Here is a 27,254-nt window from a genome sequence, read left to right on the forward strand (position 1 = left end):
GAAAAACAAATCCAAATGAGACAACCACTTTATTCGAGTTGAGCGCTTTTCTCTCCACTAAAGAGACTTCATCAGAACAATGTACATACAACACCCAGCCTTTTATATACCCTCCCCAATTAATCAATCAGAACTTTAATGAGAATCAATTAAAAGCAAAAAAAACACATTGGTAATAAAAACCCCTTCAACACTGTTACAGTTAATTACCATAACCAAGTTTCATGTAAAGACTTAAATTCTTTGTTAAAAATAACATTAAAACAATCTTAAAACTGTATAAAAATATATATAAACATTAAATTCGGCACAGTAACAAATTAGTTAAGTTAGCCTAAAATGTGGTCCATTTTCAAAATACTGGATATACTTATCATTTCACTGATGCCTGGAAACTGAGAGGCATTAAAATACAATTGCCACCTCAGTTCCAGTGCATCCAAATGAACATCCAATATACATCCCTGCTCATCTCTGACCAATTGTTGAACTACCAAAAATTTAAATTGATGGCCCTGATGTTTTTGTACATGCCTGTACAGGGTACTGGTGATTCTACAATGGCTAATGTCACCACGGTGCTCACCAATCCTAACTTTGAATTTCCTAGATGTTTTACCTATACAAAATATAGGACAATTTTCACATTTAGCCCTGTAAATTATGTTACAGCTGTTACAATTGTAGTGCCCATGGATGTTAATAATCCTAGTAACCAAACACAGAAGAAACTGCCAAGAACGATGCAGATTTCCACTCCACAACCACTATAGGTATCCAGACACTTTATTGATTTCTCAAAAATACAAGTTGAGCGCTTTCTTCCCACAATCGGGTCTTCCTCAGAACATTTAAAATACCAACCAGCTTGCTCTTAAATACCATAAGCAACCACCCCACCTGTTTCAATTAAACAATTAACATCCTAACAGAATACTTAAAGCAATCCTACTCAAACAACAACACGTTTACCTCAAAACACATTTTCTCCTTACAGGGAAAACAACACAGATGGCAAACTATCATAAATACATATCCTAATACTTCAATAAAAAGTTTATATTTATATAATATGATAATATTTGTTAAAAAGTATTTTTGTACAGATTTTTATGTACACATAATAAATTTTAAAAATTATAATCTAAAAATTAATAAAATACTGAAATTCAAGAATATTCCTACTCCATACTTCCAATAACTATAACTAAACACCAAAGGTCTGATGAAGCTATTGCGAAAGCGCTAACCTGCTCAATAAATTATATTCTTCCTTCGTATGATTGGACTGCCATATTTTTTACTATTCATTACATTTTGTTGCTTTTGAAGTATAATCTTATTGGTACCCTCCATTGCGTTGCACAGCAGTTGTTTGTTTAATTTTTATAACTAAACAATGTACTTTAAGTGGCTTTGAATGACAGGAAATGAAAACTATATAAATGTGTATGAAAGGTGTTATACTTTATTTTAATTTAACCTAAAATGTTTTTTAACTTCAAAATACACATAATATTAATATTCTCATTAATTCCTGGGAACTGGGTGGCTTTATTCTCAATTGCCACCTTAGTTCACATATAACCAAATGCACATCCAATATTGCCCCATGACTGTCCTTGACAATTTGCTGGAGCACTAAAAATTTGAAAGTGTGCCCATTAAATTCCTGTATATGTCTGCTTAAAGCATTGGTAATTTTCTGATTTCTTATATCCAATAGATGCTCTCTCATCCTATCCTTAAATTTCCTACAAGTCTTACCAACATAGAATGCGGAACACATTTGGCACTTAGCCAAATAGACCACATTCATGCTGTCACAATTAAAACGACCAGTGATGTGTAATGCCCTATTATTCAAAACAAAGGTATCCTTGGTTTCCAGTACATTTTTACAACAAGTACCCATTCCACATTTGTAATTTCCATTAATCCTAAACGGGGCCAAACCAGTTTGTTTGTTCCTTTTATTGTCATTACCATTTGCTTCCAACATATTCTTAAATGATCTAGCTTTCCTAAAGACTACTCCAGGTTTTTTACCAATTTTTCCAGTAAGACGGTCATCACAAGCCAGAATTCCCCAATTTCATCTGATAATTTCCACTATTTCCTCCCCGATCAGGTTAAATGTTGTAATGAAACTAAGTGATTCATAAACCTTTTTATTCTTTTCTAATATGGGTTCACCTAAGTCAAGAACTACACCCATTTCACTTCCTTTTAAGATTGGCTTATATACCCCACAAAGCCTTTTAGTTTTCACCTCTTTGACAATCTTTTGTATCATATTTGCGGGGTACCCTCTCTTCTTGAATAATTGGGCAATGAACTCAACTTCACATTCAAATATTATATCATCACTTACCATACGGGCCGCCGTCACCATTTGCCCCTTAACAATGTACTTTTTTTGGGATAAAGGATGCCAACTTGAAAAATCTAAATAAGCATTGGAAAATGTTGTTTTCCGATAAATTTCCAAACTGAGCTTTTTATCCACACAATCCACCTTCAAATTCACATCCAAATATGTGATACTCTCTCTACTATAAGTATATGTAAATCTCAAAAAATGGGTTGTTGCATTAATATACTCAAAAAAAATCAATTAGACTCTCCAAAGTTCCATCCCAAATTAGGAAAATATAATCCAAAAAACAGGTAAAAACCTTAATGTGTTCAGCAAAGTGACTTTTGAATATTTATTCCTGCTCCCAATATGCCATCACATAGTTGGCAAAATTTGGGGCACAGGCTGCCCCCATGGCTACCCCAGTTGACTGTTTATAGTACTGGCCTTCAAAGAAAATATAATTATTACACAACACCATCTCCATAAGCGCTGACAGTTTGTTAATCTCATCCTGCTCATACAGACCCGTCTTTAATAGTTGCATTTCCAACCAGTTAAATCCTGTTTCATGCGGGATTACGGAAAACAAATTGCAAACATCTATGGTCACCAGTATCATATCATTGCTAACCCTTACTCCATTCATTTTCTCCAAAAATGCCAAGAATCCTTACATATATATTCATATACACCTAGACCTTTTCTCAACCTTTTGTCCAAAAACTTGCTCACAAAACAAGTTTTTGCCCTTTTTCCATTGACTATCGGTCTAAATGCTGGGTTATTTAAGGCTTTATGCAATTTTGGTATACCAAATATTTTTGGGACCATGGGATACTCATTTCTTACATATTTATATTCATTTTCATCAATTTGCCCTTCAAGAACCATACTCTCCAAAACCAAATCAATACTCCTATTCATAATATTTACTTCACTTAATGAGCTTTCCTCATATGTACCATCCATTAAAAGCATGTTCATGGCATTTGACTAATCAGTCGCATCCATTATAGCCAAAAAATTACCCTTATCGGGCTTCATAACCCTAATTGTTTTATCATTCACTATGTCAGTTAGTCATGCTACTAATCTCCTCCCTTTAACTCTGAACTTTTCCTTTATCTCAAGTATAAAGGAACAATTTACACAAGCATTACACCTGTAATTCCCAATTTTTCTATTAATCTTTCCATCCTTCCAGTATGTTCTTTAGGGATCTGTCCTTTCTAAACACAAACCTAGGTGTCTCCCCAACCTTGTGTGCAATATTACCATCAAACTGCAAAATCTCCCAGTTTACTTTAATAACCTCAATGATGGTGCTAGCCACCCCATTGTAGGTTATGATCAGGGTTGAACTAGGGTTAACTATGTTATCTACCCTTCTATTAGGTCACAAAAATCCATTGCCTATAATGGGCCTGTATATACCTTGCAAACGTTTGTTCAACACTTCAACCCTGACCTGATTTAAAAGGATCTCAGGGTACCCCCTTTGTCTAAACATCTGTATAATTAATTCTATTTCAACCAGGAAATCATCATGCAAACTAACCATTCTGGCAGCCCGCAGCAGCTGACCTTTGACAACAGACTTCTTTTGATGGTGCGGGTGCCAGCTACCATAATCCAAATAGGAAATGGAAAAAGTCATCTTTCTATGAATTCTAGTAATAAACTTCTCATCTAACTGGTCAATTTCCAATTCCATATCTAGGTAATTAATCTTTTCCTTGTTATATTCATATGTGAATTTCAAAAATTGCACAGTTCCATTAATCCACACAAGGAACTCATTCAAATCTTCCTCAGTCCCCTTCCAAACAAGGAAAAGATCGTCCAGAAATCTAGTGCAATGCATATGTGACATAAAGGAGGTTTTCATCAAATATTCCTGTTCTCAATAGGACATAATCAGGTTGGCAAATATGGGGGCGCAAGCCGCCCCCATTGCCACACCTGTTATTTGTTTGTAATATTGCCCTTCAAAACATATATAGTTGTTCTTTAACACAACCTCCATTAATACCACATATTTATTCACCTCATCCTGATGGAAAATGTTAGTTTTGTTGAGCTGCTGTTCAAGCCAGCTTAAACTTTCCTCATGCGGGATCACAGAAAAAAGGTTGACAACATCAATGGTTACCAAAATTAACTCAAGTACTACATCAATCCCATTTAATTTGTTCAGAAACTCCCATGAGTCCTTACTAATATAATTAAAAATGCCCAGACTTTTTTGCATATTTTGGTATAAATATTTACTAATGAAGTAGGTCTTTGACCTTTTACCATCCACAATGGGCCTAAATTTTGCATTTCCTTTTAATTTTTGGTATCCCAAAAATACTGCACACCCTGGGATGCTCATTCTTCATGTAATAATATTCATTTTCATCAATCTGGGCTTGATACAATATGTCGTCCAACAATAAGTCTATCTTTCTATAGGACACTTTAATTTCACTTAATGAACTTTCTTCGTATGCATCGTCCAACAATAATGAATTCATCCCATCTAAGTAATCAATCCTGACCATAATGACCACTCCACTGCCTTTGTCAGGTTTCATGAACCTAACCTTAGGGTCACTAACCAGATCAAAAAGCAGTTGTTGCTCTTCATCAGTCATATTAGATCCAATGTTGCCCTGGCCTATTTAGTTATTACCATAAATCCTCCTTATATCCTTCTCACAAATTTTTTCGAATAAATCAATAGTTTTATTTACGGGAGGGTTAAAAGTACTAGGCCTTTTACAACTATCTCTGGGAAAATACCCTGATTCATTCCCTTCATTAAACCATACCTTTAGGGTTCAGTTTTCTGGTATAATGCTTCAAGTCAATAATAGACTCCACCATATTGCCTACTCTATATGGTACAAAAGTGAAACCTTTGGCCATTAAATCAGCATGTCTATCACTGAACTTTGACTGGGAATAATTATAAATCTTAAAATCACCCTTCTTATTGAAATAACAACAGGATCTAATCCAGGTTCAATAACTTGCTGTTCATCCAAACACTGAATCAAAATTTCCAAATCAAGCCCCCCATTGGTGTCACACATACTTGAATTGCCTCCTTGGTTGAGAATGCAATCACTTGCCCAACCATCATTCACTTCAAGTGCTTTATCCATACCTGGTAAATACTTCTCTATCTCCAGGTAAACACTATTAGCTAAACAAACATTGTTTACATTGTCACAATTATTTAGCCTAGACTGTAAATAAATATCAACATTGTGAGCATTAATGTCACTTGAATTCATCACCCTGCCTGCAAGAATACAGATTCCTCTGAGGAAGCGTTGGTCCAGTCACCCCTCTGTTTTAATATCTCTAGTATGTCCCCAAAGGAGACATCTTCAGGAGGCGACCGTGGGGACCCCCCCTATCATAATCTGTATCTTCGGTGAGAGATTCCTCAGGTCAATCCACATGCTTCCTCTTGCAAGATTTCTTACAGGGTGGCTCATTAGGGGGAATATCTGAAGAGGACTCCAAAGAGAGGGTGCCCTGTGGTACGGTATGTTGCTGCTCCCATGCCTGTTGCCCCAGTGTAGTGGGCTGTAGCAGGAGCGATCCAGAGGACATATATATTTATGACATTCTGGCACCAAAGGTGCCAATTGTGAGCTTGCTGAAGCGAGTGCCCTCTCCATAACCTGGAAGGCAGGTCTGCCCGAAGAGGGATGGGAGCTCAGAACTGAGAAAGACAACCTCAGAACTGGGGTCACACCCCACTCTAATGAGCCCACCTCCAGGAAAGGAGCCATGAGAAAGACAACCTCAGAACCAGGGTCACGCCCCACTCTAATGAGCCCACCTCCAGGAAAGGAGCCACGAGAGGACTCAGAGCCGTCAAAGTAACCAGAACTGTAGACAGCGCCATACTATGGGTCACGGTGCCGACAGACCAGTCATGGTCTTGAGGGTGGGTCGGCTCCGACTGAACCGTGGTCCACAGTGTAGGTTCTGGAACCAAGGTAAGAACCACAAATGGAACTGAATGAGCTGGCAGTGGGAGGGGCATTGGCATAGAGGGCTCCATGACCTGCTGAGAGGTTGAAAGAGGAATATAGATTGGAGTCTGTGGAGAAAAACCCTTGGCTCCAGGTAGGAGGGACGTATTAGATGGGGGTTTGGATGCCTCTAGCCACTAGGAGCTGATCCACAAATCTCACTACATCAAGCTTCGAAAGGCTCCTGGTGGAAGGAGTGGACATCCCCAATGTAGATTCTGGCCGGTCAAGAAACAGACTAAGCTGTTGTCCAACAAAGGGGTCAATGGACGGTGAGTATCGAGTCCTGGCTAATGTCTCGACCTTCGGCACCGTGGTCAGATGACCAGAAGGTTGTGATGATGGGAGGGAAGTGACTAGTTTTAAGGGAGAGGTTATTGTTGGTGCCGAGAGGGTCAGTGGTACCATGGAAGGGGATGGTATCATGGCAATTGCTGTAGTCAGTTCCGTAATCAAGGACGGCACCATGGAGAGAGAGTTTTAGGCTCCATTGTTGAGGTAGCTGTCATTGTCACTTTGGCATGTTTAGTCTTAGGTTCAATATGAACCTGGGATTTAGTAGTTTTTGGTGCCTGTGACTGAGGATACTATGGGATCGAATGACTGCTCTTCTTTGACTCTTTTCTAGGAGGAGCTGAAACCTCCACCTCAGATAAAGCCTCCGAGAAAGTTTTTTTTAGCAGACCCTTTAGAATTAACTTATTTTTATGTTCCGTTAATGTGCAAGCAACTAAAGCCCTTACAGAGCTCGCATGGAGATTGACCCTTCACATGTGGTACTCCTAAACAATATACCCATCAGAATTTGGCATCTTCCTGTCACATTTGTCACACTGTTTAAATCCAGTGGTGCCTTTTTTGTCAGCCATGTGTCAACAAATACTGTAGATAACAGTAAATAACAGTGAGATATTCTGCTATGCACAAAGACACACACACACACACACACACACACACACACACACACACACACTAAAGAAAAGGCTGTTTTTTGTGTTGTTGTTATACCAACAATGGTAAACAGAGATATACCCAGGGGGTAAAGAAAGGAGAGAGGAAGAAAATACCAATGATGGTACTGAGATTACCAAGAGGTAAAGGGAAGAGAGGGGCCTGTACAAACAATGGTACGAAGAAATACCAACAAGGTAAAAAGGAGAAGGAAAAGCACTCACACAGTAAAGAAACTATATCTACATATATGCAACTAAGCAATAAAAGGTGTTATAGAAGAATAGAAGTCCAAAATTTAAAAAATTTTTAGAAATATAGAACACTTAGCTTGAGAGCTGGCCTGACACGTCTTGAAACGCTATGCGGCAAATGAGAACTGAAGAGATGAGAAGAGGGGCACTATGGGTAACCTTAGCTCAAGAGTTTCTGACTGGCACGGGCTTGTTATATCGGCTAAGTTAATTCCGAGGATGGAACCGAAACCCATCTGTCATGAATAAATGAAGATTGACAACACCAGATTAATAATTTTACAGTCTTTAATAATAATTCAAAAAGACAACTACAATTTAAATAATTACACCAAATTAGACATAATATGAAAACATTGGTTAAGAATAGATACCAGTTATATGATAATGATTTAATTGTTAAGAGAAATTGTACACAGTTTATTGAAAAATTAAAGGTAGGTTAGTATAATACAAATAGGATTTGCAATATGAAGTGAAAGAAAAATAGGCAGGAGGGAGAGAAATTGATAGAAGTAAGGATGTGAGTGAAGAAGGGAGAGTAAGGAGATGTAGGTATTAATAGGTATTTATCCACAATTAGGAATATAGTTTATCATGGTGTTAATCAAGAACACAGCCAGCTTTTGGCTACGAAGTCTTTCAGAATGTTATGAAGGATGGGAGGGAGGGTATTGACCTGATGGATAGACATAAGGAGTTCCAAGCCTTAGCAACTTGGTATGAGTACAGACAATTCCAAGCAGATTTTATAGGCTTGTGGACAGACAGGAGTTTATGGTCACTGTATCATAATGACCAACTAGGAACATAGTTGTGTAGAATGTTATTTAGTGCTGGACAAGCTGATGGATTCTGGATAATTTTGTGGGTGGTAAGAAGCTGTGCAGATGTTAGTTGATGGGGTCCTTCTAACAAATTTAAGCTTTTTAGTGCTGCACAACATCCATTGAAGCCGCCGTGGTGCAACGGTAGTGTTGTCGCCTCACAGCAAGCGGTTCTCCTGTTCGATTCTTGGCTGGAGCGCCTTCTGTGTGGAGTCTGCATGTCCTCCCCACGGTCAAGTGATGTTCAAAAGATATGCGTGAATGGGCGTGCCTTCGGTGAATGTTGGGCGTCAGGCTGGCACCTCGGCACCATAAAAATCGACTGCCAATCATTAGCAGACTGGAGTTCCACTGTGGTGACCCCTAACCGGGAAAAGCCGAAAGAAAAGCAAGTGCTGCACAACATCCAACAGACAGACAGATATAGATGTTTTCTCTTATCACTGTAAGATCACAGGGCTACAGAACAGCCAGCATACAAAGTGAATATTCACCTCAGACAGCAAATGCAAATTGAATTTAAGTGTGAACTGCACTCTCTCATTAATAGCCAGGCTTTTCCAATGGCCACATTTAACCAAAACAAACCCATGTATTCACAGGTATATCCTGTTATCAAAAACACTGGTGAAGGGACTGATGTCTGGCTGATGGCTGATTACCCAGAATAATAAGTCCTTTGTTATGATAGCCATCTATGAATGTCTATCAATGCCATAGGATATGTAGGTTTTACATGGGACATATACTAGAAAGGAGCAACAGACTAGCATTACCTCTGTACTTGGGGACCTTTAATTGTTGGAAAAAAAGGCTGGTCTATTTTAGATGTCAGTTTGTCATAATAATGATGCAGAAGTCATGCCTATAGAAAGGTTTATCTTTTTTCATAAGAAACTCAAATTAGCTTTCTACTACCTGTCCATTCATTTGTCTCTGCAACACCACCTAGTACACTATGGACTACCCATAAGCAATTCATCTAGACTTCTAGGAACTCATCTTCTAGTGGGATGCAAGTTTTCTCTAGGTGATTTCTAAATTTTGTACCAGTGAGTAGCAACCCCCCCCATACACACAACAAAATGTCTCTAAGGCAGCCTTAAATCATGCACAGTCTTGCACAAGCCGCAACTGTACAAACCAGGGACCATGCTAGGGCTGACATATAAAATAACTGCTTGCACAGTTATCATACCCTATCCTTCACTTGGATGCATTAAGGCAGTGGTATATCACCACACTCCCCCAGGAATGGAAGACCAGACATACAGTGGCTCAGTCCATTTATCTGCTGCTCCTTTGCTTCCCAGGTTCACTTGAGCTAATTCAGCAGCAGCACAGTCAAACATCCTGTCCGAGTAAGCTTGCAACACCTAAGTGCTTTATTTAACAGGTAACCATTTTAGAGAGCATAATATAGCAATCTTCTCAGGCAAAATATTAAGTTCAACTTACATCAGCTAATATGGCATAGTCCAATTCAGTCCTTAGCTCCACTGCTCCACTGTTACTAACAGGTGGAAGCCAATGCTGAATCATTGACTTTCTTGCTTCTCTGCTTGGAAGGTCCACCAAAATCCTTTTCTCTAATCGACGCAACATGGCATGATCAAGTTCCCTAGACATAACAGAATAATTTATTAAAAAAATGAAATTAGGTGTTTACTAAAACTTCTGACCTGCTTGAAAAATCTTACAGTCTACCAGCTGAGTCAAGATAAAAGAAAAAAGAGCAAAAGGAAAGTAATTATTTTGCAGGTAAAAGATGGCTTAGTAGTGTATATTACCTAATGGATATGTAGTGTTATATATTTAGTAGTATAAAATGTGTGTGTGTGTGTGTGTGTGTGTGTGTGTGTGTGTGTGTGTGTGTGTGTGTGTGTGTGTGTATATGCATATATATATATATATATATATATATATATATATATATATATATATACAAACATATACACCATGGTGGGGGGATTAGCTAGCAGCTTGGACTTGAGGATGATAGTTGCTTTCTCTCTCAGCTTTTCTCCTAGGAGGGTTACAAAGTAAGAAAACTTAACAAAACAGGATGACTAGTAGTGAAAATAATGTTGTCAACCTCCAAGAGCTCTTAGGAAAATTGTGGGTGCTCAGTGAATAAAGGAAAGTAGATTCAATCATTCAAATGCTGACACTGATGCAAAAGAACTTAAAAAGCATGATGAAATTTAAAAAGTATGAAACTGAAGTTGGACACAAAAGCTGCTGTAGCGAAGGATAGATAACAAAAAGGCCAGTTGTAGCGAAGGATAGATAACAAAAAGGCCAGTTGGAGACTATCTGAAATGACAGGCAGATCAACACGAAAAAAATGTTATAAAAATTCTTATGGTGCTTTGAGATTTTGGTCACTGCTTTCAGCAACTCTGTAGAGTTGATGATTTTAATGTTTTGGTTTGTTTTTTTAGTTTTAAGCTCAGGTTTCAAATTTAATTATGGTTTCTATGATGGATTAAATAACTATTTCACAGATAATGTGCTCAGATTTGGGTACAGATGGAGAAGTCATGTGTTGAGACCCAGAAAGTTCAAGGGCAGTTAGCTAATATTCCGCCATCTGCTGGTGATGAACCATCAACAAGTGACAGCATTCTGGAAATTAATGATAGATGGGCCATGGAAGAAGTATGTCAGCTGACGAAAGTGGTGTTGGACTCCTGAATCAATATGTGATGCAATGTGAGTTTTCGGATGATGGTTAACATGAGTTTCTAAAGGAACAGTGCAACTATGTTGTTTTTGGAGCAGTGGCAGTTGAGAGAAATAAGACAGTGGAACCAAGCAACCAAACTGTTTACATTGAACATAAGCTTGTTAATTTGGAAGATAAGACTATAAGGTGCAATTTGGGACTGAATAGAGTGTTGGAGAGTGGATACAGTTTTCATTGACTTGAGTTTGTGAAAAACAAGATGGTGAAAAAGACTGGTTTCTCTAAGAAATCTTGATGAAGACAGAAACTACATCAGATACTGCCACCACTGGCCAAATGGAGGTTATGGTTGCTTGAGAGATGTTTTTTTTTTTTACTGTTACTGACTCCTAACCTGTTCGTGGGGAACGGCACACCACCAGGCAGCCATGGTGGCACTTTGTGCTCTCACCAGTCAGCATCCTGGCAATGACAACACACTTCCTTTATTTTAGTCTAAATTCACTCCTGGTGGTGACAAAGTGCATTTGTGTCACCACAAGGTCCACCTATTCTCGCTTGTCTATGCATGCGTGCTCCCCCAACATGCACTGACAGGGACTACAGTCACCAGCTTGGAAGGCTGCATGTGTGTCTTTTCTGTCACTGGTTCTCTGCATCATGACAGGCTTCTGCTCTCTGGCCAAGGCCCTATCATCATAGAAGTGATACAAGCCAAACAGAAACCACCATCCTTCCCTTCAGGATGATTGAGTCCATCCTCTCTGCTTGTGCTGTCAAATGCCTGAATTGCTAGTCAAACTTTGGTTGTCTGGGCTGTAGTCAAGGCTTTATCCCTCTATACCAATAGTGGAGGCTCTGAAAGTGAGTTAAAATTTCTGCCTTGGTTGAGTCTGCACAGAGACATTGCATCTTGAATACTGGTGGACATTCTGGGCAGAGCTTTAATATGACTCATTATAATTATTTGAACATACAAAAGACATATATGACTAAATTTGCAACTTTTGATTATAATAAGTGTTTAACAATAAGCACAAAGTCACACAGTGTTACTGCAGTCAACATTATTCTTACTGACACAACTGTAATAGCACAATTGCAAAAGAAACATGACTGATAATGTAAAAAACACACAGGAAAATTCCGATGTTCTGAAATATGTTTAGGTAATAACCATGGAGTTAAACAACGTTCATGTTATAGTCTGGTATGAATTTAGAACTGCATTAACTATATGCATTACATGCATATTTGTTCTGTTGTTCACTTTTGTGACACTATTCATGAAATATATTTTCCTGTAGGTTGAAATGTACAGAGTTTAATTTTGAATGAAGGTACATCTGCTTGATAAATATTTATTTGAAGATAACAGTAGACTGACAATGCAATGCAATGTGTGGATGTTTTGTTAAAATGCATTCAGATAATAATTAGGGAGGTTCTTGGGAAATTTGATTAAGGCAACAATCTGACTGAATACAATGATATGAATGCATTAACATGCTTGCAAAAAACAAATATGACAGCTAATATTATGAAAAAGGAAGAATGGTGAGTATTCCAAAAGACCAGTACTGAAACTGCACAATGTGAAACACTGAGGTGTTTCTAGCATGAAGTGGCCTGGTGCCGATTATGTATACGTTAAGTACAGAGTTTGCTTACTTATTTACAAGTTAGACAGTGCCGTGAAAGTGTCATAATTACATGATCTGCAGCAACTCCTCCACCTCCCTTGCCTGGTTCTCCAGCTACCTATCCTGCAGACAACAATCTGTTAAATGGCTCTTTTCCTTCTCTTCATTCATTCCTGTCCCAACCGGCGTACCACAAGGCTCCATCTTAGGTCCCCTTCTCTTCAATGTATTCACCAATGGTCTCTATACATCTTGTAAACAATCCTCCCTCATCCAACACACTGACGACTCAACTCTCATCTCCATTTCTAACAATATCACTGAACTCCATTCCCTAACCCAACATGCCTTTCTATCCACTGAACAATGGTTGTGCGATAATCTACTTATCCTTAACCCTAAGAAGATAAAACTCCTACTCTTTCTCCACCTTTACTATTACATCCTCTAACAATACAACTATCCAGCCTGTAACCCACACAAAACTCCTTGGCATCATCATTGATGAGGAACTCAAATTTAACCTACACATACTTCAATGCATAAAAAAGACACACCAGAAACGTGATCTACTGTATCTCAATAAAAAATTTCTAAACCCTAATGCTAGACTCTCCCTAGCACAGGCACTCCCCTCTCTACTATATGCTGCTCCAGTGCTTACTAACATTCAGACCACAACCTTGAACAAACTTCAACAAACTTGCCATAAGATAGCTAGATTTATCATAAATTCCTCATACAAGGCACATCACCTATACACACTGAGCCGAGTGGAGGTGGGGCACTGACTACAACTCTTGATCTGAGATATATAACAATAAGTATCCTTTTTTGTCTTATTTATACTGGTTATTGCTTCTAGAAATTTATATATAGCACTTTGTACTGCCTGCTGCATACTTTTTACTGTATTTTATTGCTATTAACTAATCTGCATGGTTAAACTAAAACTGTCTGCCTTACAGTTCCTGAGAAATATGTTTTTTGCTGTCACACTGTGTAAAGCTTTATAACTAGTTTCACTATATTTCACTGTGCTCCTTTATCTGTTTAAAAACGTTCATTTTGTGGCTCACTGTTGTGATAAACATTTCTGTAGTGTTTACTGTCTAAAAGAGTGTAGGCTACTAGCTTTAGTATTGTTCCCCGCCCTCCTTCCGTTTGTGTCTTGCTGTTATACTTGGGGGCTTTGCAGTTGCCCACCCCTCCTGTAAATTTGATCTGGGACACTCCTCCCAGTCTAGTGTCATTAGCTCATTCTACCTATTATAGAGAGAACATCTGAGAAGGCCAACCCATTTAGTTTCTTTCCTTCTGTTCCTCCTTTCTTAAAAAAAAATGTGCCTGAATCTTTTTGGAAATATAGAGTATATTTTAGTGCATTTATTAAAACTGCATTTGCCATAATATTGCTACAACTCAAGTGCTCTAGACTGCACTGGATCTGAATTGTTTTAGTGCATTTTAGCTGCTTTTCTGTATATATAGACTTTTCTGTATATGTAGACTAGCTACTTATTCTACTGTATTACTGCCTCTTAAATTGTTTTTCAGCTGTGCACTTGCCTTGCTTCATTCAAAAAGTTTTAAATTGCTAATTTTGTAGAGTTTTAATTGCATTTACTGTTTAGGGCTACATACTCAAGTGTGTTAGCCTTTTCTGTGTTTATTTACTGTATTATTGCATTGTTCAGCCTGTTTTAACCAAAAAAAAAATAATATCTTGTTTGCTCGTTTCCTGCCTTTCCTAGCTAGTATAGTCCAGATCCCAGACATTGCTAGTTTCAGGACTTTATTTTCTGTGTTCAGAGCTATCCAAACCTTGCTGTGGTAGAGGTAAGTCCTTCTGCTTACCAGTGGGAGTGGTGAGCATTGTACTGCCTATCTAACACTAGATGAATTGTTTCCAGCTCTGAAACTGTAATTTTATTAGCCAGTTTGGGCTGATTTCTATCCCTTTCAACTTTCTAGCTTAAAAACACGTGTTTGCACATTTTACGTATCGTGCAGCACCGCGGGGCTATGGTTAAACTATTCCAGGTGCCAGAAAGTCTGCTCTTCAGATTTTCCCTTAGAACTAGCTGATTTCTCAGTAGTAGCACTAAAATCTGAACCCCTGTGACTAGCATTTGCTCTAAAACCTGTTGGAAAGCACTAGGAAGCCTTAAACTGATACAAGCACTTAACTCTCCTTGTTAATAAGGAGAAATTAATCGTAGGCACTAAACAGCCTATAATTGCAAAGTACCTTGCAAAGGTAAGGGAAAACAGCTCTTGTACTTTACAAAAAAAAACACCTAAACAGGCATGTCCAAGGGTCAGCTTCCAGTGATTTCTCCTGTCCACCTGGTGAATCTGGGCATACTGGGGTAATGCAGGAACTGCCTCATGTACACAGACAACCCTCTCCTCCTACCACCCAACACTACAATCTGTGAGAGATGCATTTACATAGCCAAACTGGAAGCAAAACTCTCTCCAGCCAGGATTGTGCTAGCAGCTAGACAGTCAAGAGGAGAAGGTTAACACCTGCACTACACCTCAAGCAACACATAGCCCTTCAAAACCCACACCATCAACACTCACACATAGCAACACCAAACCCACATATGCGGAGGCCCTTAACATTAACCTGCCCAAGCAACAAGGACCTCCGAAACTGAAATGCAAACAAACACCAGTCACATCCAAAGTAACACACAGCTCACAACACCAGTGTGCCATTCAACAACAGCCCCTAAGGCAAGACAACGTACCCAACACTTTAGTCATAGGTGACTCTATAGTCAGGCACACTGATGTCCCACTCACCAGACTGAGCAAGGAGAAAATTACAGTCAGCTGCCTGTCGGGTGCCAGGATCCGCCACATAACGCAGTCACTCAAGTCACTTTACAACAAGTACAAATATGACTCTGTCATTGTCCATGTTGGAGTGAATGACTTGAGACATATCTCCCTGGGATACATGAAAAGAGACATGGAAGAGCTCTTGGATCATGTGGCTCAAGCATCTATGACCCTAGCCCTGAGTAGCATCCTGCCTTCACCCAGAATGATACCACAGTATCAGGACAAAATGATTGACTTCAACAATTAGCTAAGCTTCTGGTGTCATTCAAAGGGGATCCAGTATCTGTCTGCCTGGGGAGACATGATCGACAAACCACGATGCTTTGCCACAGACAGTCTGCACCTGTCACCCCTGGGATTCAGATCACTGGCTAAAGCTATAGTGCCTTTTTTAGGCAAGGTTCAAAGGACAAAACCACCACCGTAAAATCTGAAGGTAATGCTACTCAATGCTAGAAGGAAGTCTAAACCTCAAAATGCACTCTCTCGAGGCACTCCTAAAAATGGAGAACATTGATATCTATGCAGTAACTAAGACATGGTTCAAGACTTACAGCACCCCCTGCAATACTAGGCTACAACTCTTACCACACTTTTCGGCCACCAAACCAAGACCAAAACACTAAAGGTGGAGGAGTGTCCATATTCACTAAGGATATTCACACCTCCAGGCTGGTTGCCCAACACAATGCATCTGAAATTCTCCAGGTGCAACTAACACTAGGTAAGACTGCAATCCAAATTGTAGCTTGCTACAGATCCCCCACCATGCCCCAAGATTCTCACTACACCTTTCTAAACATACTGGAAAATATTAAGATACAACCAAACACCCTAATACTGGGTGATTTCAATTACCCTGCCATTAACTGGGAAAACTACTCGGGTACCAAAACCTTTTCCCAACGGTTCTTGGAATTCATAAATTCCAATGTCCTGGATCAACTAATCCATTGTCCCACCAGGGGCTCCAATATCCAAGACATGTTCATTACATGGGAGATAGATGCTCCACACCAGTGGTCAGCCCCTCATTGGTCCGGTCTGACCATAAGCAAATCACTCGACATCCACATCCCACCCCCACCCCCCAGTAAGGAAACCTCCATAAAAAACTTCTCCAAAGCCAACTTCATGCTACTTAAGTCAAAAGTGACAAACTTCATGGCAATGCAGACGGGAGCTGAAAATTCGACTGCTAAATCCTACACTAAGGCACTGTACGAGCACATCCACTCACGCATGAATCGTGCCATCCCAAATAGAACCAAGATGCTCTCCTCCAAAAAATGGAAACCAATCTGGCGGTCCCCTGCCATAAACTATACAACAGAAGGAAGAAATTGTTGCAGAAAAGAGGAAAATCCCAGGATGCAAAAAACTCCCTTACCAGCCTCAGTAAGAAGCTGAGATCCCTCATAAAATCCTCCAAAGCTAGTTACGAAAATAAAATTGCCAAAGATTCCAAAGACAACCACAAGGCATTCTCTATAGTTATGCCAAGAATCTAAATGGCAATGCTCAGATCTGCTCTGAGCTATAACAGAATGGCATTAAATATACTGATCCCAAGGATATTGCCAATATCCTGGCAGATCGATTTAGTGCCAACTTCACCCCCCCCTTTCACCCCCTAAAGGGCCCATCTCAATAACAAAAGATTGCCAAATTCCAGTAATCATGGCCACACAGGTAGAAACCGAACTCTCCAAAGCTAAGAATATTGCATCCATGGGACCAGATGACATTCCGGGTTGTGTACTACATGAACTCCAAAATGAACTGGCACCTCACCTAAGTGTCATATTCAATCATAGCCTCACCTCAGGCTTCGTGCCCACTGAGTGGCATAGCTACAGTTATCCCACTACACAAGGGGGATCCACCTTGGATCTCAGGAACTACTGTCCCATCATTCTGATGAGCCTGATCTGCAAGGGCATGGAGCGCATTATCATGGAACTTATAAACAAAGACATTGACAATCTTCAAACGCTGGACCCCACCCAGTTTGGGTTCGTGAAGGGCAGATCTTGTCTCCTGAACCTGACTGACTTCTTCAAATCAGTCATCAGAGCTGTGGACGAGGGTAAGGCAGTCCACACAACCTATCTGGACCTCAACCAAGGCCTTCAACACCATCACCCACTCTGGAATCATAGATAAACTTACTAAGCTGGGCATAAATCCCTACGTCACTCGATGGGTTGCCAAATGGCTTACTGACAGAACCCAGACTGTAAAAGTAGCAGACTCCAAAAATCCAGCTCCAGACAAATGACAAGTGGAGCACCTCAGGGTTCAGTCCTGCGACCGGTCTTGTTTGGCATCTACTTCTCTGAAGTACAGGCCAACACTAAGAGACTCCGGCTAACAAAGTTTGGAGATGACTGCAAACTGGGAGCCATAATTGAATCCCCAAATGATGTGGATATTCTACAAAAGGGCCTTACAGAAACAGATGCTTGGTACCAGAGCCATGGGCTCAAGCTTAATGCCAAGAAATGCAGTTATCCCCTTTGGGAAAAACCATGTACCCATGAATTACCATATAGATGGCAGTACACTAAACACTGAAAGTGTGATGAGAGACTTAGGGACACAGGTGGACAGTGGTCTCACCTTTGATAATCACATCGCCACAACAGTCAGGAAATCCTTCTATGTGGCACACCTCATCACTAAGGGCTTTTCATCCAGAAAAAAGGAGGTCATTGTCTTACTGTGCTCATCCCTCATTAGACCCATTATAGAGTACAATGCCCCATTTGGTATGTACCTCACAAGACATCTGCAACAGCTGGAAAGGCAGCAGAAATACCTCACTAGAAGAATCACAGGCCTAAAGCAGATACCCTATGCTGACCATCTAAAAAAACTCCAGCTATACTCTGTGGGATATCGTCTACTCAGAGGCAATCTCTGCTTAACATACAAGGCCATGTCAAACCCTGAGCTGCTGGACATGCTCCACTTAAAGAAATCCCAATCCCTCAAAGCCACACGCTCCAGGGATCTAAAACCTGTCATCACAATGAACAAGACATACTGGAGGGATAGGTTCCTGACCCAGAGACTCCCCATACTCTGGAATAGACTCTCCACACATGTCAAGCAGAGCACCTCCTTGGCCCTCTTCAAAAGGAACCTTGTCGATTGGATGGGAGATAGAAAATTCACCCCGGGGATCACGTCAGTTGCTCTGCTATTCAGGGGTTCAGGGAGGAAATATTGTGGGAAGAAATATCCAGGGAATTGTTTGGCTAGGCTTGTATAGGCCATAGGGCCGATAGCCTAGCACCAACCTATGAACTGCATCGCCCTTAACTCCCTCCAATGGCTGGAACTTCCCCAGCATCTACTTTTATCACAATTTCAAATGTTACACTTCATTCTTTATAAACCTTCCTCTTGTCCAGCTCTCTCGCTTCCTTTGTCTCTATCTATTCTCCACCTCGGACCCTCTGTACCTCTAATCACCAACTACCAGACACCTACCAACCAAAAAAAACAGTAGGCAAACTTCTCTATAAATGCTTCATCTCCCACCCTCCACGTTATAAAAAAGAAATCAAACTACTTCTACTAAAGTCCAAAACTTGCCCTTGTCAAGACCCAACCTAAGCTCCCCAAATATACTTCTAATTAATCCCTCCCCTTTCCACTAGTACCCTGTGTGTATACCTTCTATACTCAATCTACTATTCTGCTGGCTAGATTTTTTTATGTATATGTATGTATGTATGTATATATATATATATATATATATATATATATATATATATATATTTATATATATTATCGCTCTGTATAAACATTATGTGCATTTCCTTGTGCATATATGCTTTTTTGTCTCTAACTTCCTGTAAAACAAGTTTTATTGTAAGAAATCTGACTTAAATATTTATATTTACTGTAAACTGTTCTTGGATGGAGCTTTTCTCCTCGGGTCTCCACTGAAAATGGGTCCCAAACCCAGATGGACCAACCTGGTTTACAAATGTCAAATAAATAAATAAAAATAAATAAATAACTACACTACAACACAGACCATGCTACTGTAGTCAGGTGACTCAAAGGGCATGCAGCATGAAGGTCACATACCCAATACTATGCACATTCACACACTGAACAAAGGGGTCTTGGAAATGTGACGTGTATGTCTGCAGCCCACAGAAGGGTAACACAGCACAGTGATAGGGAAGCTTATTACATGCATGTGAGGAAAGGGGGAGATACTACAGTCAGAAACTGGGGAAAACATGCAGAGAAACACACAGAAGGATAACATGAAGGTGAGATAGGAGGGTAGTAGGGACGGGGAGAAGGGGGTTTATTTTTGTTTTTTGGGACAGACACCCATTTTTTTTCTTTTTTATTCCTAAGAAGGGAAGAGAGGGGATGGTAATAAGGCTCCATTGGGTGGAGGAAGGATGGAAAAGGGAAGGTGGGAGAGGCAATTGAACAAACACTGTTCTTATCAACATTGCTCACCAAAGCAAGGGATGTCACTGACAGTATCCAGGTCCCCTACAAGCTGCTGCCTTGCATACATCTTATATATTGGACTCTAATAACTACTTACTAGGTGCTCCCTGCATTCTTTTGTGCACCAACTAGAATCCTAGAACCATTGTAAAGTTAATGCCGGATGAAGCCATGACCATTCTACAGGTATGACTCAGGAGAAAAACTGATGATGATGATGATGAATGGTCTCACATCATGGACACCATATGCCATGCATTGATAAGCAGTATTACAGTGTAATGCACATTGATGGTAACATGTTAAAGTCCACTAGCACTGTCAAAACTAACATGTAAAAACAATGCTCACTGGATGCAGCAGACCATGATATGCCCTTAGTACAGTCAGCTTAGCATCATGCCACAGTTCATGTATTTAGTAGACCGTTGCACCAACCAGTGCACAGGCAAGCACTGGCCCTGTAGCACATAGTAGGCTGATGGTGCATCTTACTATGGGTGTAACTCAAACATTTGTGCTGTATTACCTCATTTGCATAACAAGACCCATGTTAGAGAAATAATGGGCACTGTTGCTGTTACGGCACTGACCATGTCACAGACAGCAAAGAGAATATTGTTAATTGTGGAATATAAAGGCACTTGATTGAATTATAGGCAGCTTAGATGCAGACAGGAATTTTGGTATGGAAGCAAAGGCATACAGCATCCATGCATGCAGCAGACACAGGGCAGGGACAGCTACTGCAAAGAAGGTTACAACCGCAGTAGAAACCTGGGGACTGACAGGCACTGTGGGCTGATGAAATGGTACATTGTACAGGGCATGGCTACCACCAGCTGGAAGCCCCATTACCAGGGACAGCTGCACAGGTTAAGGGGGGTTAGCACCTCAAACTGATGATGGTGGTGTGGAAAGAAGACAATGTTATACAGGGCATAATAGCAGCCTTTTGGAAGGAAAGAAGAAGGTTCAGGCCAGGTTATGGACAAAATCTAAAGGAGTAATGGTGTGGACAGTCTTCTGTAAGGTCCAGTAGGCTACAGCTTACCATATATGGCTCACAGCCCATGTAACATACAGCCTACTTGCTGCATCCTATGCTATGTACAGCATTCCATTGTAAGACATACTGCTGTTGCCTTACCTGTACCACTGCTACATAGCAACCATACACATATGCCGTCTGCACAGCTGCAACATGGCCAGTCACCTCCAATGGGGGAAGGGTGGTCATGTCTGCAAACAGTCATGGATCATAATTGCATCCACGTGTATAGGTATGGTGATGGGACCAAAGCAGCATTAAAGACTGGCAAAATTTATCCTTGCAAAGATGGAGATGCTCACACAGGCCTTACAGATCCATGGCAAGTGGATGCTGAAGAAGGACAGGGGTGACAAAATCTTCCAGGATAAGATGTGGCAGGGCCTGGTATATGATACCAGTGGTGTGGGTCGCCATAACAGGACAGCACAAGTATGATGCAGGGTGAAGCATATGATCCTGCTTGCATAGTACAAATCACATGCCATTGCCAGGGACAGAATAATCACACAAGCAGGTCCACTTGCAAAGAGCACCTTCACAGAGACAGACAACTTCTTGTTAGCAGTGTCTGGGGACAGTAGTTGCACAATTATAATAAGAGGGGGCCTGACTGTGAAGGTTGGACTGGTAGTAGCACTATAAGTGTCTGTTGGGACACACACACTGAGTTAGTATCCCCACGTGCCAGTGAGACAGCACAGTGGCTCACTACTGTCACTGCTGTACCAGTAGTAAAGTCAACATATGTGTTCTCTAGGTACATCAGGGAAGCAACTGCCATTATCTGCTCCACAAGGTACAAATGTGTCTTTTGACTTTGTACACACTTGGCAAATAGCCAACAGATTTTCCGTATCTGCCATTACAGGGGCCTCTGGTATGGGGACAAGTGTAACACAATGGAACACGCCTAATATTAGTGCATCAACAGTGCCTGATAATGATGACAGCCTGACAACAGAATAGTTAGAAAACACAGTGAAACTGTCAGGAATGGTAGCAGTGCAGGGCACACAATCACCATTTGCACATATGGTTGTCGGTAAGTGCTGATGCCCACCCAGTGTCCCCTGTATTTAATGATGGCTGGCACATCCATGGAGCCTGCCTTAAGGTGCCCAGTCCTGACATGCATACACAAAAGCAGACAATGCTGCACCACACACAGTACATGGGAGAAGCATGTTATTGGCTGTCAACTTCATGACTCTCACACACACTCCCAGAATTGGGTGTCATCATAGGCGATAATCAGTAGATATGCAGGTCAGTGATCTAGGCAAAGAAAGATGCCACTCATGCCATGTCAGAGATAATCAGTTTAATGAACAGCATGACGGAGGGCATATATGACAGCCTGCAAAGCCTGTGCACAGATATGGGATATAGTAGCCGGCAACATATATGACTGCCAAGGGCAGTGGTGGGCCACTGCTCATTCACTGAAAACACCATGAGGTATGGGTCCATTGCCCACTGTCATTACGCCAGAGACAACCTCCATGGTACACAGTCACATAGTAGGATCCACAACTGTCCCACATCAGTCCATGGCCTAAATCACTCATCATACTTCCCACAGATGCCTTCACTCATTGGTATGGAAATGCCCATTGTCATGGGTGAAGAGCCAATGGCTTCACTGAGAGTACAACCCACAAGGCCAGCTAGATGAAGTCATGAAGATCCATAACATCCATGTCATCTGGTTGTGTCCAGAATGCAGTGCCATGACAGGGCCTTCCACATGGGTATGGCCGTCAACAGTGTACCCCCCCCACCTATGAGACCACTGCAGATATCATGTACACACTTCCAAAATGCTATGCCATCTAATACACAGGAGGCATCCCATTCTAGTACTGCAAGGATACCCAGACAGTACAGTTAGCATTCCCCATTTGTAAGTCCAAACCTGCCCCTACAGAGAATGCTACCTGACTCCCTGCTATTACTAATGCATGTGCCTGGCTACAACTTCCACATCCCTTAACCCATCCACCCTTCAACCTATGTTAGCACTGTTGTTCTCTGCCCCTGCAGCTCACCCAAACTGTATAAATGATAACATCCCACAGACTTTTGCTGGTTAGGTGATATCTGATACCCATCCTGGATATACACTGCATAGACCGGATATACTCTTCCTGCATCAGTTTTATTCTATGTTGTTGCTGGTGTGGCCCACAGTTGTGGACTAGGCTCAACATTTTTGCCTGTGCCACACTGTGTTGCGCTCACCTCACCCTCTCATGGGGTTCCACAGCAAATGGTTCCTCCAGTGACTCCTCACCCTCCTCCTTCAATACTGGCTCCAGTCTGTCACTTCAGTGGTGTACCTGTTCTACACTTGTTTAAATAGAATCATCTTGTGAAGCATGGCACAAATTACAAATATCTTGATGTAGGTCTCCAAGGCATACTGCAATACACCACCAGAGGTATCTGTCTTTCGGCTTTTCCCGGTTAGGGGTCACCACAGCGGAACTCCGGTCCGCTAATGATTGGCAGTAGATTTTTACGTGCTGGCTTGCCGGGTCTAATGCATAACCTTCAACGAAGGAACGCCCATTCACACATGTCGACACACAGAAGATGCTGTAACTGAGAATCGAACGTGCAACGTCTAACTACGAGGTGACAACGCTAAGCAACAAAAATGGGCCTTCAGCACTCCAAACACAAGCTATATGATGTTACAGATCTACAACAATGTGGTCTTGCATGCCATTTCTGTCATGGTTTGAAGGTTGTGGATTTGTGTCATGAGCTATGACTCAAAGACATATCCTGCATCATCTGCAACATACAGTGGTGGACTGCAATGCACCTGTAGTTGTGTTTTCTCAAACTAGGGTAGATATCCTTGCATCTACCATTTAGATGACCCTGTGGGAAAGTACCCCAAACCAATCTGCTGGTATAGATTGCATGGCAGCCAGATATGGGAATTGTGAGAACTGCACATTGCAAATAGTACCTTGTGCATTGCACACCACCACCTGACAGCTGATGAAGTTGAAGCCTTTCCAAATGATATACACAATGCTGTGTGGAACAAGACAGGAAGGGCCTTGATGCAGGTGCAGTCAGTGGCTCCCAGAAGCTCAGAGAAATGGGCTATGTCATAGAATGCTGTCATAGTGATGTTTCTCCTCTCTGTTGTCCATGAGAACAACATATGTTTCTCCATATGCTGCAGCATCACTTCAAGGAACTGGTGTAGGATCTGTGAGGCATACAACTGTGAAACAAAAAAACTGTACCCCCAATGGATGTTGGAAAGTCATAACAGTAATGATGATTAAGACTATACAGACCTTATTGCCCACTAGGATAGACATTCCATGTATCCTACTTGATTCCATGTGTGAATGTATGTCTATAAGCTCTTGTATGATATTTCTGTCCACATAGTAGTGGTTAGCTATGTCTCTGCCATGGAGGTAATGGCAGGTCATACCCAGACAGACTATCTGTGATGCAGGGGGCATCGGCATGCAATGTTGTGGTCAGTGGTTGTGATAGCGGTCAGTAAAGTTCTATTCAGCAAGTCCTAGCATCATTATCATAAACCACTGTCCCCACATTATGGAAATAAATATTCTACTATTTCATAAAGGTGGCAGTTCATCAGAAATGTCAAACATGTATATGACTGTGCTCCTTTCACCTCTTCCTAAAATCCAAGAAAGGAGCATCTGTAGCCAGGTTCTTAATTTCCTTCTAGTCAACAATCTTATTCAATAAAACAACATGGCTTCTGCCCAAATTACACTGCAACCACTGGCCTGTTTTCCTTCCTCAAAACCATTCAACAAAAAAGACATTAAAACAAGCTCATCTCATGCGTCTTCTCTGACCTCTCTAAGGCTTTTTATACTCATCCTAAATTAGTTCACACACTTCCTTCTTTAGATTCTTCTCCTTTAACACTTCACTGGTTTACTATCTACCTTACTAACCATACCCAGGAAGTAAATTGGCTCTCAGCCTTCTCCAGGTATATGCAAGTATCAACTGATATTTCACAAAGGTCTGTCCTTGGGCCTTTATTATTAACTGTATTCAGCAATAATCTTGTTTCTGATGCATCTCATGCCACTCTTATCAAATATGCAGATGGTTCTATTCTTATTTGCTCTGCATCCACCTTGTATGGACTACAATCTACTACCCAAGAATCATTTACCTCCACTGAGACCTGACTTGCACATTGTCAACTGTACCTAAACCCCGTCAAAACTAAGCTAATGCTCTTTATCCTCAAATCTCATAAAAATAGTAAATTGAGTTTCACAATCTTCTATTCTTAAAACATTCAGCTTGAAGTAATCTCCCAATTGAAACATCTAGGTGTAATCTTACATGATCAACTTAAATGTGATATTCACATTCAAAGCGTACAAAAAAAGGCCTTTTTTGTAAAGTACCTCTAACTTTGCCACAGCATGCTCTTGTAAAACCACTGCTTCACATTATCCCCATATAGTCTACTTTATGCTTTTTCTATTCTTATGAACAATAATACATCTTTAATTCGAAAATTAGAACAATCCTCCAACAAAACAGCAACATTTGCACAGATGCACAATTCAACCCACAGCTGTTTAGCCCTCAGACAATTAAACTGGCTTGAATTCTAAACTAGTTAAGTTTCACACAGTTAAAACATGCCTGTAATACTTTTCTTTCCTGACAAATGTCCTTCACTTAATTCGCAGCTACAATGGTAATTCTCCCCCGTGACCTCTTTGTTCTGCAGACACACTCCTTCACTATTAAAAAAAAAATCATACAACTCCTTCCGTGATTGCCTATATTTCACATATGTATCTAAGATGGTGAATTCCATCCACACAACTATAGAATAATATCATTCCCACTGCTTCAAAGATTAACTAAAGGAGTTTCTATTTTAACTCTTGGTTCTGCTCATACTCCTGTTCCCCAGACTAATGTTACTACCCCATAATTCTTTCTCAAAGAAGCCTCTAATCACTATTTTCTCAAACTGTCAGACTATTTACCCAATCACTATGAAATCTCTTTTTCCTCTTTCTCTTTCTTTAAATAGCCCCTATCACATCCTACATATCTTCTCTAAAAATAGTCTTCAAACTGCTTCTACTTCATCACTCTCTTCTATTTCTTCTTCCTCTCCATGCTCTCATTTTACTAATCCATCTATATTTCATCTTGGTACTCCCATTAGCAAGATACTCCTTTTAAACAATTTTTTTCTATATTTCTTATTAGCAAATCTTAATGTTTTTGTGATTTATTCATTTTTATAGTGAACAATGTATTGTTTTTCTTTTTTATACTGAATAATGTATGTTATACTTGTTTTTCTATGTATACATTTGCATTTCATATGTTTTACTCTAATGTTTTTAATTGCAATTTTTTGGAGATTTTCTCCTCAGGCTGCTGCTGAAAATGAGCCTTGCAAAGCCTAGTCAGAGTATGCTAGTTAGAAAAAAAATAAAATAAAACAATAAAATAAATCTTAATGCAGAAAACTACCCTCTTAACCAGCAAATCACAGGGTTTAGAATAGCTGATTGTAATGTTTTGTCAAGCTGCTTTTGTTTCTCAATCGCTCAACCATTTTGATGTCATTATTTACGCATGCAATTGCTTCTTTTTCCATAATATATCTCATTTACATGGCATTATATGTTTTTTAAAGCTCTTTCTCCCCTTGCTTGCGGATTTATTTATGTAATGTACTGTTCTATGCGTTTCTGAATACACCCAAGTGTATCTAGGTAATAGGCAAGCAGTTTAAATATATCAGTCTATTATACATATTTCATTCAAAACTTTGTTTAAATTAGGACACTATATATGTATTTCAGGAAGTGCCCTATTGACTGTCTGCTATATCCTACTATCTTGAGATGTTACTTGGATCATTTTTATTTTTCTGAATAGATGATATGGTTTATTACTGCATATGATGATGCTTATTTAGTAAACATGCATGCAGAGATGTTTTAGAAGTGGGTTTGCTTATCTATGGTAACAGTATGGTATCAGTAACCTGTTTTGGTACAGTTACATGCTTACAGTTTGCTTGACCTAAAA

At 40.2% G+C, this 27,254-nt stretch overlaps 1 protein-coding gene across 3 annotated transcripts in view; it reads right to left on the reverse strand.

Annotated features, from left to right (window-relative positions):
- Positions 1 to 27,254, reverse strand: part of KATNAL2 (katanin catalytic subunit A1 like 2) — an 829,719-nt gene that overhangs the window by 100,393 nt on the left and 702,072 nt on the right. For all 3 annotated transcript variants that reach the window (XM_044081877.1, XM_044081869.1, XM_044081884.1), the window contains one exon: positions 9,890 to 10,052. In XM_044081877.1, the coding sequence (XP_043937812.1) occupies positions 9,890 to 10,052 (163 nt within the window). The remainder of the gene's footprint in view (positions 1 to 9,889; positions 10,053 to 27,254) is intronic.

The sequence above is a fragment of the Protopterus annectens genome, chromosome 1.part1 (assembly GCF_019279795.1).
Source record: "Protopterus annectens isolate FY-2018-M chromosome 1.part1, PAN1.0, whole genome shotgun sequence".
NCBI lineage: Eukaryota > Metazoa > Chordata > Ceratodontiformes > Protopteridae > Protopterus > Protopterus annectens.